Source organism: Mercenaria mercenaria, unplaced genomic scaffold, assembly GCF_021730395.1.
Source record: "Mercenaria mercenaria strain notata unplaced genomic scaffold, MADL_Memer_1 contig_4762, whole genome shotgun sequence".
Taxonomy (NCBI): domain Eukaryota; kingdom Metazoa; phylum Mollusca; class Bivalvia; order Venerida; family Veneridae; genus Mercenaria; species Mercenaria mercenaria.
The window spans coordinates 36,501-46,624 of NW_026463015.1; the positions used below are offsets into that span (position 1 = coordinate 36,501).

The 10,124-nt window shown below is 36.5% G+C and overlaps 2 protein-coding genes across 2 annotated transcripts; both read left to right on the forward strand.

Moving 5' to 3' along the window:
* The first annotated feature begins 549 nt into the window (after window positions 1–549).
* LOC128554154 (uncharacterized) lies at window positions 550–918 on the forward strand. The gene has a single exon (XM_053535403.1). It carries the CDS (start codon window positions 550–552, stop codon window positions 916–918), a length of 369 nt encoding a protein of 122 aa, XP_053391378.1.
* A 3,536-nt stretch (window positions 919–4,454) lies between these two features.
* Window positions 4,455–9,888, forward strand: LOC128554155 (uncharacterized protein F54H12.2-like). The gene is made up of 3 exons (XM_053535404.1): window positions 4,455–4,596; window positions 5,254–5,443; window positions 8,925–9,888. The coding sequence occupies exons 1-3, from the start codon at window positions 4,455–4,457 to the stop codon at window positions 9,886–9,888; spliced, it is 1,296 nt and encodes a 431-aa protein (XP_053391379.1).
* The last annotated feature ends 236 nt before the right edge of the window (window positions 9,889–10,124 follow it).

A 10,124-nucleotide genomic window follows, 5' to 3' on the forward strand; every position in this document is an offset into this window, starting at 1 on the left:
AACGGATTTATCAAGATTTTGTAGAAATACCCTGGATTTCTCTATATCATATTCTAGATTTTGAACTGTATGCTGTGGTTTTATTTCACATTACATCAACACAAAAACGGTTGAGATCAAAGCGTCAGATACGTGCATGGTTAAATGAACCTGACATCTTTCATCGTTTTAAAGCCTTCGTAACAAAAGCAGTAGAAGGACGGACTGGACAATTTTCGTTACTTATAGTGAAAGAGTGCTTTTACATATAGATGACTGGAAAAGGGGTGGTACTTTTTCACATAAAAAACGTTGGGCATTTTTAAATGAACCAGAATGTTGTATTGATAAAGCCTGGCATTTACTTAATTGAATGAAACTGGTATTAACAACAACAGAAGAAGTTATGTTTTTACTTAAGACAAACGGAAATAATGAAAACATTAGAGTAACAGAGGACATACTATTCTTTTATGGAAGAGAAACTCCTTTCAGCAACATGTACAAATCAAGTTTTACTGACAACAGTGCGGTTTATGTATGTAGTGAGCAATATTTTCATTTACAAAAATGATGCAATGTCAAGAAAAGGATCGTGCTTTGTGTATCATGAACACGACAAGTCCTTACGAGATGAAACGTTTGGGAAATATGAAATCAGAGAACTTTAATGCGAAACAATGGGATCAACAATCTACAGAAGTGCTTTTCAAAGCAAATTGGCTGAAGTTCACACAGAATGAAAATCTAACAAATCTTCTTCTAGCCACGGGATCTAAAATCCTCGTAGAGGCCAACCCACGAGATAATAATTGGGGTATCGGAATGGATATGTGGAATTCAAATGCAATCCATCCTAACAAGTGGAATGGAAGAAATAGATTTGGATCCATCCTAATGGATATAAGGAGTTGGCTCCAACAGTCTAAATCATTCTGACTCCAACATTCGAACCATCAACATAGAAAATGATTGAAACATTTTAAAAAGATGGCTTGCTTACAAGTAGATGTGGGTTTATATTTACCACCAGAAATAGGTGCTATGATTTATAAGTATCTTGTACAAATGTCTAAAAAAGGTGTGGAATTTCAACGAGAAATTATTCACGTATGGCTGATAAAACAGTTTAAAAGGATTTCTAATTGCACGATATATGAAGACAGTGAAAAAGGGCTGACACTAATGCTAGATTTGTTGCAAGACATTAAAAGTAAAGATGATATTGGCTTGGTGTACAGGAGACATCTTGTTCGGAAAATTGAAATCATGTATAATAGACTGATAAATATGATTTCACAACGATGGGTTTTTTCCCTATGTGATTTTACTCCAGATGAAATAAACAACATATCACTGAATCACAGGAATGGTGGAGTCGACAATTACATTTGGTTAATTCAGTACACGAGATCGAGGTGTTCATTTGGATCTTCTTCTGTTGTGTACACGTTTCCTTTCCTTGAAGGGTGTATATTTTTTGAGAAACCTGTATCAGCATTCATGGTCAAAAAATCATCGGTTACCGGTGTTTTGTACCTAAATCGTCCTTATCTATAAATGAAACAAAAAGGTTTTCTTAGCAGTCAGTGTCCGGCATCATTTCGATAGGAAAGAAGCACATTTTGGATTCAATGCTTGCAGAAGAGAATCATGTACAGGCCCCGACATAGACGAGAAATTAAACTGTTTGTGTCTTTATTTTATATTTTGAACTTCAAGTTATATAAAAACACGTTGTTTAATATTATTGAAGATGAACATCTTGAAAGTACAGAGCAGATCTGTCAGTGGTTAAGTAAGGACAGTACATTTCAGAAGTTCAGACGATTCGCTGCAAACATACAAGACATGTACGAAGTGAAAATCGACATGAATTCAATTAACAAAGAGGACTGGATAAGATATGTACAATATAATGCAGTGTTATTAACAAAATAAAAGAGTGGGATCAGTGTTTGAATTCATTTGACTTGTAATCCTGGAGATGAGCAGACGTATTTTAGACACTCCTATTTACAGAAAAGCGTTAATTTACGCTTTTCAAATGGTAACACCAAGCATGCAAACAATAACACCATCCGTCATTAAAAGTCAGTTGGCGAGAGTTGAGATGTTTCTTGAATTTAAAGAAGCGGTGAGACTCTTGTGTCAGTTTCATAAAGAATTATCAGACGTCAAATTACGGCAATGGACATTTCTACAATGGGAAGATGAAGTGTTGGAAAATCTATGTGTTATAGATTTTTTGTACCACTACTGTAAACCAAATATTGCAAACGGGAAATGTTCTTCCAGTGATGCTGAACCCATATTTGACCTCAAAGCCCCACTGTTCAAAATATTTAAAAAACGTCATGAAATGCCGATGGATATGTAAAAAAATGACCGCATGTTTACAGACATTGTTTATGTTGTTGTTTCTTTACAGTTATATAAATAAAATCGTATCATAAAATTTGTTGTCATTTTCATTTTAACCATCATGGAAACTAGTTTACTTTTTCAGCATCCTTGTAATATTTTTATTTCGGGACCAAGTGGTTCAGGCAAAGCACACTTTGTTAAAAAATGATAGAATACAAAGAAAATATGTTCCAAAATGTACCACAACAAATCGTGTGGTGTTACAAGGAGTGGCAATCAATGTACACTATGTTACAAGAAAGTGAAGGTGCGTCATTAAGTTTATAAACGGTATTCCTGATGATGACGATGATATTGTTACCGATACTACAAATCGACATTTAGTCATCTTTGACGACATGTTAGGAGACAAAGATGAAGAAAAAATTAAACTTTGGTTCACACGAAAAGGTCATCATCGTAATGCTAGTGTTATATATATTACTCAAAACATGTTTCCACAGTCCAAAGCCAGCAGAACTATAAGTCTTAACGCCCACTATATGATTTTATTTCAAAATACAAGAGATAAAGGTCAGATCAAAGCATTGGCTAACCAAATTCAGCTACCACATTTACTTGCATCTTACCAAGATGCTACTTCAATTCCACATGGATATTTATTGATTGATTTTCATCCCCAAACTCAGGAACAATACAGATTACGTACAGACATATTTCATGACTGGGTTACAGGACAGGATCGTGGTCCCACTGTTTACTCCCGACTATAAATATCAAAGTGATACAGGAACAGTATTCATTCTAAAATTGTTAGTCATGGATTATACACCAAGAGTTGTGATAAAAGCTTTGGAATCACTTAGTCAGGAACACAATCCACAGAGAAGAGATCAATTACTGTCAGCAGGGTTAAAAGAAATGGTCAAATGGTTTACATTAGCAGCAAAAATTATCGTGCAGAAAAAATTAAGTTACCAAAATAAACGTTAAATTTTATGGATAGGAACAAACAGGCAATTGAACAGTTAGCAGATTCAAGTATTGATGCCGAATCCAAAAGGAAACTTATTTTAAAACCTGGAGGAAGTGGAGTAATTATACGAAGTTTATTGCGATGGGGTGGTGAAAAAACAAAACGAAACTTCGGATCAAAAAGACAAAAAAATCCATCAAAGCAGCGTCAAGGAAGGAAAACTAAATCTAAGAAAAAAAACCCATAAGCAAAGTTTTCAGAAAAAAACACTCACCACTGAAAATTTTGATAAAAAACAACAGAAGAACAAAACAGGAAGAAAACTTCCAGCTCCTTTTAAAAAAATCGATGACCGTTTTGTAACAAAGCGTAAAAAGTCACACACTCCAGTCAATAGAAGTTCCATTCCTTTGTCACAATAAAGTCATTTGTCTGATGTTTTGGATCAAATTTCACCTGTCAGATCACCACTTACACCCATAAGTACTGTTTCAGGATTTCGCACTCCTAGCTCACACCAGTCAGCAGTACATCGCAACGCATCCTCACCTTCTGTTCTTAATACACCTGAACAATCAGGATTTACACCAAGGCCGTCTTTTTCTCCTTTATCAAGAAGAGGCTCATCTTCCCCAAGATTTTCTTTATCTAATATGTCATCTTTCCTTGATACACCTAAATCAAGGAATCAGAAAGATCCCAGAAAAGTAACAGGATTTACACCAAGATCTTCTTTTTCCCCCTTATCGAGAAGGTCTTCACCCAGATCTTCACTTTTATCGAGTATGTCCTCAACTATAGCATCTCCAGCAATAATCAGAAAGATCCCAGAAAAGTAACTGGATTTACCCTAAAATCTTCCTTCTACCCCTTATCGAAAGGGTCTTCATCAAGATCTTTACTTTTTTCGAGTATGTCCTCAACTATAGCATCTCCTGCAAGGTATGGATCTCCCAGTAATTTGCTTGCTAGATTTTCACCTTTGAACTAGAGTATTACTTTTTTCATCTATATAAAGGGTAAACAAAACAACTCACGATTTAGTTTAGTTTTAAACTTAGAAGAATATGGCAAAGAAAACAAAACGTGCGAAAAAAAACACAAGGTTCCCTTGATACGTAAACATGGACCCATGGTTATTGCTCTTGGTCGAACAACGCCAAAATTTAGAAAGAAAATGATTCAACATGCTCCAAAAGAAGTCATTAATTGTGTGTCTGAGTGTTGCTACAATGTTTTAAAAGGAAATGTATCTCTATCAGAGGCTCAAAAGCGTAAGTTACACCCGAACCGTCAACATCTTAGGATCTTAGCACACAAAAGGACACCCATTCAGAAGAAAAAACACATTTTAAATCAGAAAGGTGGTTTTTTACCACTATTAGCTTTTGCACTAAGACCTGTGCTCGACAGAAAAATTACAGAATTAACGAATAGACTATTACAATAGAATATTATGAAGAAGATGGCTATTGTTCCGTTTCAAATGCTGGAGGAAATGAATCGTTGGAAAGCAGAGAAACGTCCAAAGCTCCCTCCAGATCCACAAGTCACGCAAACATCTGAACTACAGAAAGAAATGAATTCCGTCCTTTAACATGACAATCTGTCTGAAAGTGAAAAAGCTCAATTATATGGACAAACGTTACAAAAATTTCAATTGGCTCATAAAAAAGCAGTACAACCATCATTATCATCAAAAGTTTAACAACCGGAGCACGACAAAACAGAGAAAAAGCCTGAGACTTTGCGTGATCGTATTATTGATAGTGTGCCAGTAACTATGCGTCGTAAAGCCAAACTACTTCTTCAAATTTGGAAGACCACCCGAGCATGAGTTGGAATGCTCAGGGAAATTTAGAAAAACGGAAAACCTATTCCTGGATCTAATATGATTGATTTAGTCAATGATGTCCTCTGACAACGGAAAGGATCCAATCCAAGAGGATGGCAAGAATTTTCTCGAGGTCTGAGAGAATCTAATGTCCCTCAGGAATATGTTGGCAACAGACAGCGTTGGTTATGGATGCAGAGAGACGGTTCCGAGGATGAAGATGATGGGGATGAATATTTTGAAACCAGTTCCTACTTACCAGCAACACCACCTCCTCAAAACAAGAGGTCCATGATGGTCCTGAATCGCTCACCTGTCCCCACATGACCCAGTTTTGAACTGAATATGACGTCGTTTTTTTCTATTATTTGACATAGTGACCTAGTTTTTGAGCTCATGTGACCCAGTTTTGAACCTGACCTAAATATCATCAAGATAAAAATTCTGACCAATTTTCATGAAGATCCATTGAAAATATGGCTCCTACAGCGGTCACAAGGTTTTTTATTACTTCACCTACTGACCTTGTTATTGACGGCACGTGAACCAGTTTCGAACTTGGCCTAGATATCATCAAGGTGAACATTCTGACCAATTTTCATGAAGATCCATTCAAAAGTATGGCCTCTAGAGAGGTCACATGGTTTTTCTATTTTTAGACCTACTGACCTAGTTTTTGATTTCAGTTGACCCAGTTTCGAACTTGACCTAGATATCATCAACATGAACATTCAGACCAATTTTCATACAGATCCAATGAAAAATTTGGCCTCTAGAGAGGTCACAAGGTTTTTACATTATTTGACCTACTGACCTAGTTATTGATTGCACTTGACCCAGTTTCGAACTTGTCCTAGGTATCATCAAGATGAACATTCTGACCAAATTTCATGAAGATCCATTCAAAAATATTGCCTCTAGAGAGGTCACAATGTTTTTCTATTTTTAAACCTACTGACCTAGTTTTTAACCGCAGTTGACCCAGTTTCGAACCTGACCTAGATATCATCAACATAAACATTCACACTAACGTTCATACAGATCCCATGAAAAATATGGCCTCTAGAGAGGTCACAAGGTTTTTATATTATTTAACCTACTGACCTAGTTATTGATGGCATGTAACCCAATTTCAAACTCGACCTAGATATTATCAAGGTTAACATTCTGACCAATTTTTATGAAGGTCCACACACAAGTATGGCCTCTAGAGAGGTCACAAGTTTTTTCTATTTTTAGACTTACTGACCTAGTTTTTAACCGCACGTGACCCAGTTTCAAATTTGACCTAGATATCATCAAGATAATAATTCAGACCAACTTTCACTTTGTGACAGGTGAGCTAAAAAGGTTATAAAACAAGAACCTCAAGCCTCCGGGTCTCAAACTTGGGTAGCATATTAACATGGATGGTAAATTGGATAAAATACTCTCTAAAATTTATTACGATCCTAAACACCCTGCCGGTTTTGCAGGAGTCCAAAAATTATACTTGGCAGTACGAAAACATAAACCATCTATATCGTTAAAGAAAGTCAGAACTTGGCTTCAAAAACAAAAAAACATACACTTTATACAAACCTATTCGACGAAAGTTTAGAAGACGCAAAACTCGTGTAGGGGGTATTGATATCCAGTGGCAAGCTGATTTAGCTGATTTACAAAGGTTAATGAAAGACAACGACCAATATCGATATTTACTTTGTGTAATAGATGTGTTTTCGAAATATGCCTGGGTTGTTCCAATTTACAATAAAACGGGTCAGACTTTGATTCAAGCATTTGAGTCCATACTTAAAACTTCGGGTCGCTCTCCTAAGTTCTTGGGAACTGACAAAGGGTCTGAATTCAAAAATAAAGATTTTCAAAAATTCTTAAAATCAAAACATATTCATTTCTTTACAACAGAAACCCCTGAAACTAAAGCTAGCATTGTTGAAAGGTTTCAGAGGAGTCTGAAAAGTCGCATGTGGAAATATTTCACACATGAAAAAACGCGACGTTACATTGATATTTTAGATAATTTGCTTCATGCCTATAATCATAGTTTTCACCGGAGCATTCAAAGAACTCCAGCATCGGTCTCTGTTGATACAGAGCCTGAGGTTGCGCAACATCTATTTGGTACAAGGCTTAAGTCTAAAACCCTTCCTGTTAAAGTAGGCGATTTAGTCCGTATTAATAAAACAAAGCGAACGTTTGATAAAGGGTATCTACCCAATTGGACTAAAGAACTTTTCAAAGTCATTTATGTACGCAATTCTTCATCAGCAACGGTTCAGTTAGAAGATTTAAGTGATGAAAAAATTGAAGGTTCATTCTACTTGCCTGAAATTCAGACTATAAAAGATAATCAAATCTATGAAATTGATTCAGTTCTTGCTCGTCGCACAAGAAACGTAGGTGGAAAAAAGATAAAAGAAATTAAAGTCCACTGGGAAGGATATCCAAAGAAATTTGACAGTTGGATTCCAGAAAGTCATCTCGTATAAAAACAAAAATATTTCACAATCATGCCCCAGTTAGATTCAGTCAGTGTGCAGGTTAACAACTCCACGCTTTCCAAAACACGCGAACCTAAAAACCGACTTATTTACATGTCACAGATTCTTGCCATTTATTTTGTGTTGGTGGTTTCTATCATTCAACTTTGCCTAAAATCACAAGACCGGATTTGGTTAATTCTAAGCAGTACACTTGGTTACATTTTACCCACTCCAGGTTTAAAATTCATAAAACCATTTCAACATCAACAACAACAAGCTGTATCACAACCTCAAACACAACAATGAATTCCTTTTACATTACCATTTTAAGTGACAGTTAAAATTTACATTACATCCCAATCTCCAAATCCAACTTTGATGAAATAGGTATAAATATAAGGGGTGACACTGGACAAATAGTTCATTTTGTTGTAGGAAAGTCTATGGTAAAGTTGCATTTTAGGAAGAAAACACGACTTAATTTGTAATAAAAAATGCATCCAGTGTATCGAGGAGTTCCTCGCCAATATGGTCATGGACTCGGATCTATATTCAAATCTGCTATCAAAACAACAAGTCCCTTTGTAACACCATTGGTTAAATCAGCAGTCAAGGCAGTCAAAACGTGAAGGGTTAAAACAAGGTATGCTTGCAGCCAAGGATATAATTTTAGGTAAAAGTCCTAAACAAGTGTTAAAGTCCCGTGGATAAAAAGGCGTTAAAGTCTGTTTGAAAGGCTGCAGCTTTATCAATGGGAAATTCTTTGATCAGAAGTATAAAAGGTTCTAGTCGTAGACGACGCCGTCATTCCTCATTCAGGCGTCGTGGAAGAAGGGTGGCGGTGATACAACGTGGACGTGGAAAACCACTTCAAAGAAAAAGAAAAAAACGTTCACATAAAAAAAACTAAAAAGCAGTTAAGAAAACATTCTAAATATAGACCTCTTGATATTTTCGACTAAACACGGTTCTTGTGAGTGTAGCAAATCTGAACTTGATGTTACATCAGTACCTCCAACCATGACAGCTATGCAAGATGGACAATGGACAGAACATTACCCAATTTCTGCACTGAATAATTCAGCCCCTATTGAATTCATTATTCCTCCACAGACGGAAAATGGACAGATTTAAATCAATCTTATTTATTTATTAAATTAAAAGTGAAAAAAGCTGATGGGACCAATCTGGCGGGTGACACAGAAACGTCGGCGGTCAATAACTTTTTCCACAGTTTGTTTAGTAGCATTGATCTGTACCTGAACAATAAACTGGTTTCCAGCAATGCAGACAACTACCCTTACAGAGCATACATCGAAAACCTCCTGCCTTACAACAAGGAATGTAAAGACACACAAATGCAGGCTCTTGAACTCTGGTCGAAAGACAGTTACCTTCACATGCAGGATAACACAGCGGCTGGAAGTAATGAGAGTTGGAAATTTCGAAAAAAAAAACCCGTATCACTACAAGCAACACATGAACTCATCGGAAGATTACATCTTGACTTATTCCTACGGGAGAAATACCTCCCCAATGGAATTGAAATACCTCTCAAATTAAACAGGAGTCCTACCGCCTTTTGTCTCATGGGTACCGCCGACGGAAAAGTTGATATTCAACAAGTGGGATTCAACGTGAGAACAGTGGATTTACTTCCTGTAGTGGCAAATGACTTAAATAAAAACATTGCACAGCATAACATGAAGATTCCGATACGTCGCGCAGTAGTGAAAACATTCACAATCCCTGACGGACTGAGATCCAAAATTGATGATCACCTGTTTCTAGGTCAACTTCCAAAACGAATCATTATAGGCATGGTGAAAAATTCAGATATGAACGGTGATGAGAGGACCAACCCATTTGATTTCCAACATTTCAGCCTGTCTAAATTTGAAGTAAGCATTGATGGGAAAACCATTCACAACAAACCATACACACCAGACAATGGAGAATATCTACGATCCTACATGTCTCTCTACCAAGCTACAGGAGCGTTGGGAGCGAATCGTTCCATTGACCTTTCCATGGCAGAATACAAAAAAGGATACACATTTTGGGGATTTGACCTAACGGCAGACCAAGGTAGTGAAGGACAGCTTCACCCTATAAAAACAGGAAACATGAGGAGAGACATTCAGTTTGGAGAAGCGCTTCCTGCAATCATCAACGTTATAGTGTATGCAGAATTTGACAATCAAATTGAAATCAACGAGCTCAGAGAAATTATTACAGATTATTAAATATGGAGAGAGAAGAACTTCAAGGCATACTTAACACCATTGTCGTGGAAGAACTACAAACACTCATCTATAATGAAATGAAGAAACATTGTCTAGGATGTCAAGATAACCATCCTACTCAATCGAAGCACATGTGTTTATTCACATCCACGAACGAATGGGTAGAACTGTATATTGATACGGCACTTGATCAACTTGACATGCAAAAAGTGACAGAACGTTTCCATGACGAGATA

Coding starts and splice junctions, on each gene's coding strand:
- LOC128554154 (XM_053535403.1), top strand. CDS start 550: ATGATGCAATGTCAAGAAAAGGATCGTGCTTTGTGTATCATGAACACG.
- LOC128554155 (XM_053535404.1), top strand. CDS start 4,455: ATGGTTATTGCTCTTGGTCGAACAACGCCAAAATTTAGAAAGAAAATG. Junction 4,597..5,253: donor TCTATCAGAGGCTCAAAAGC/GTAAGTTACACC, acceptor GACAACGGAAAG/GATCCAATCCAAGAGGATGG. Junction 5,444..8,924: donor CCACCTCCTCAAAACAAGAG/GTCCATGATGGT, acceptor ACTGGTTTCCAG/CAATGCAGACAACTACCCTT.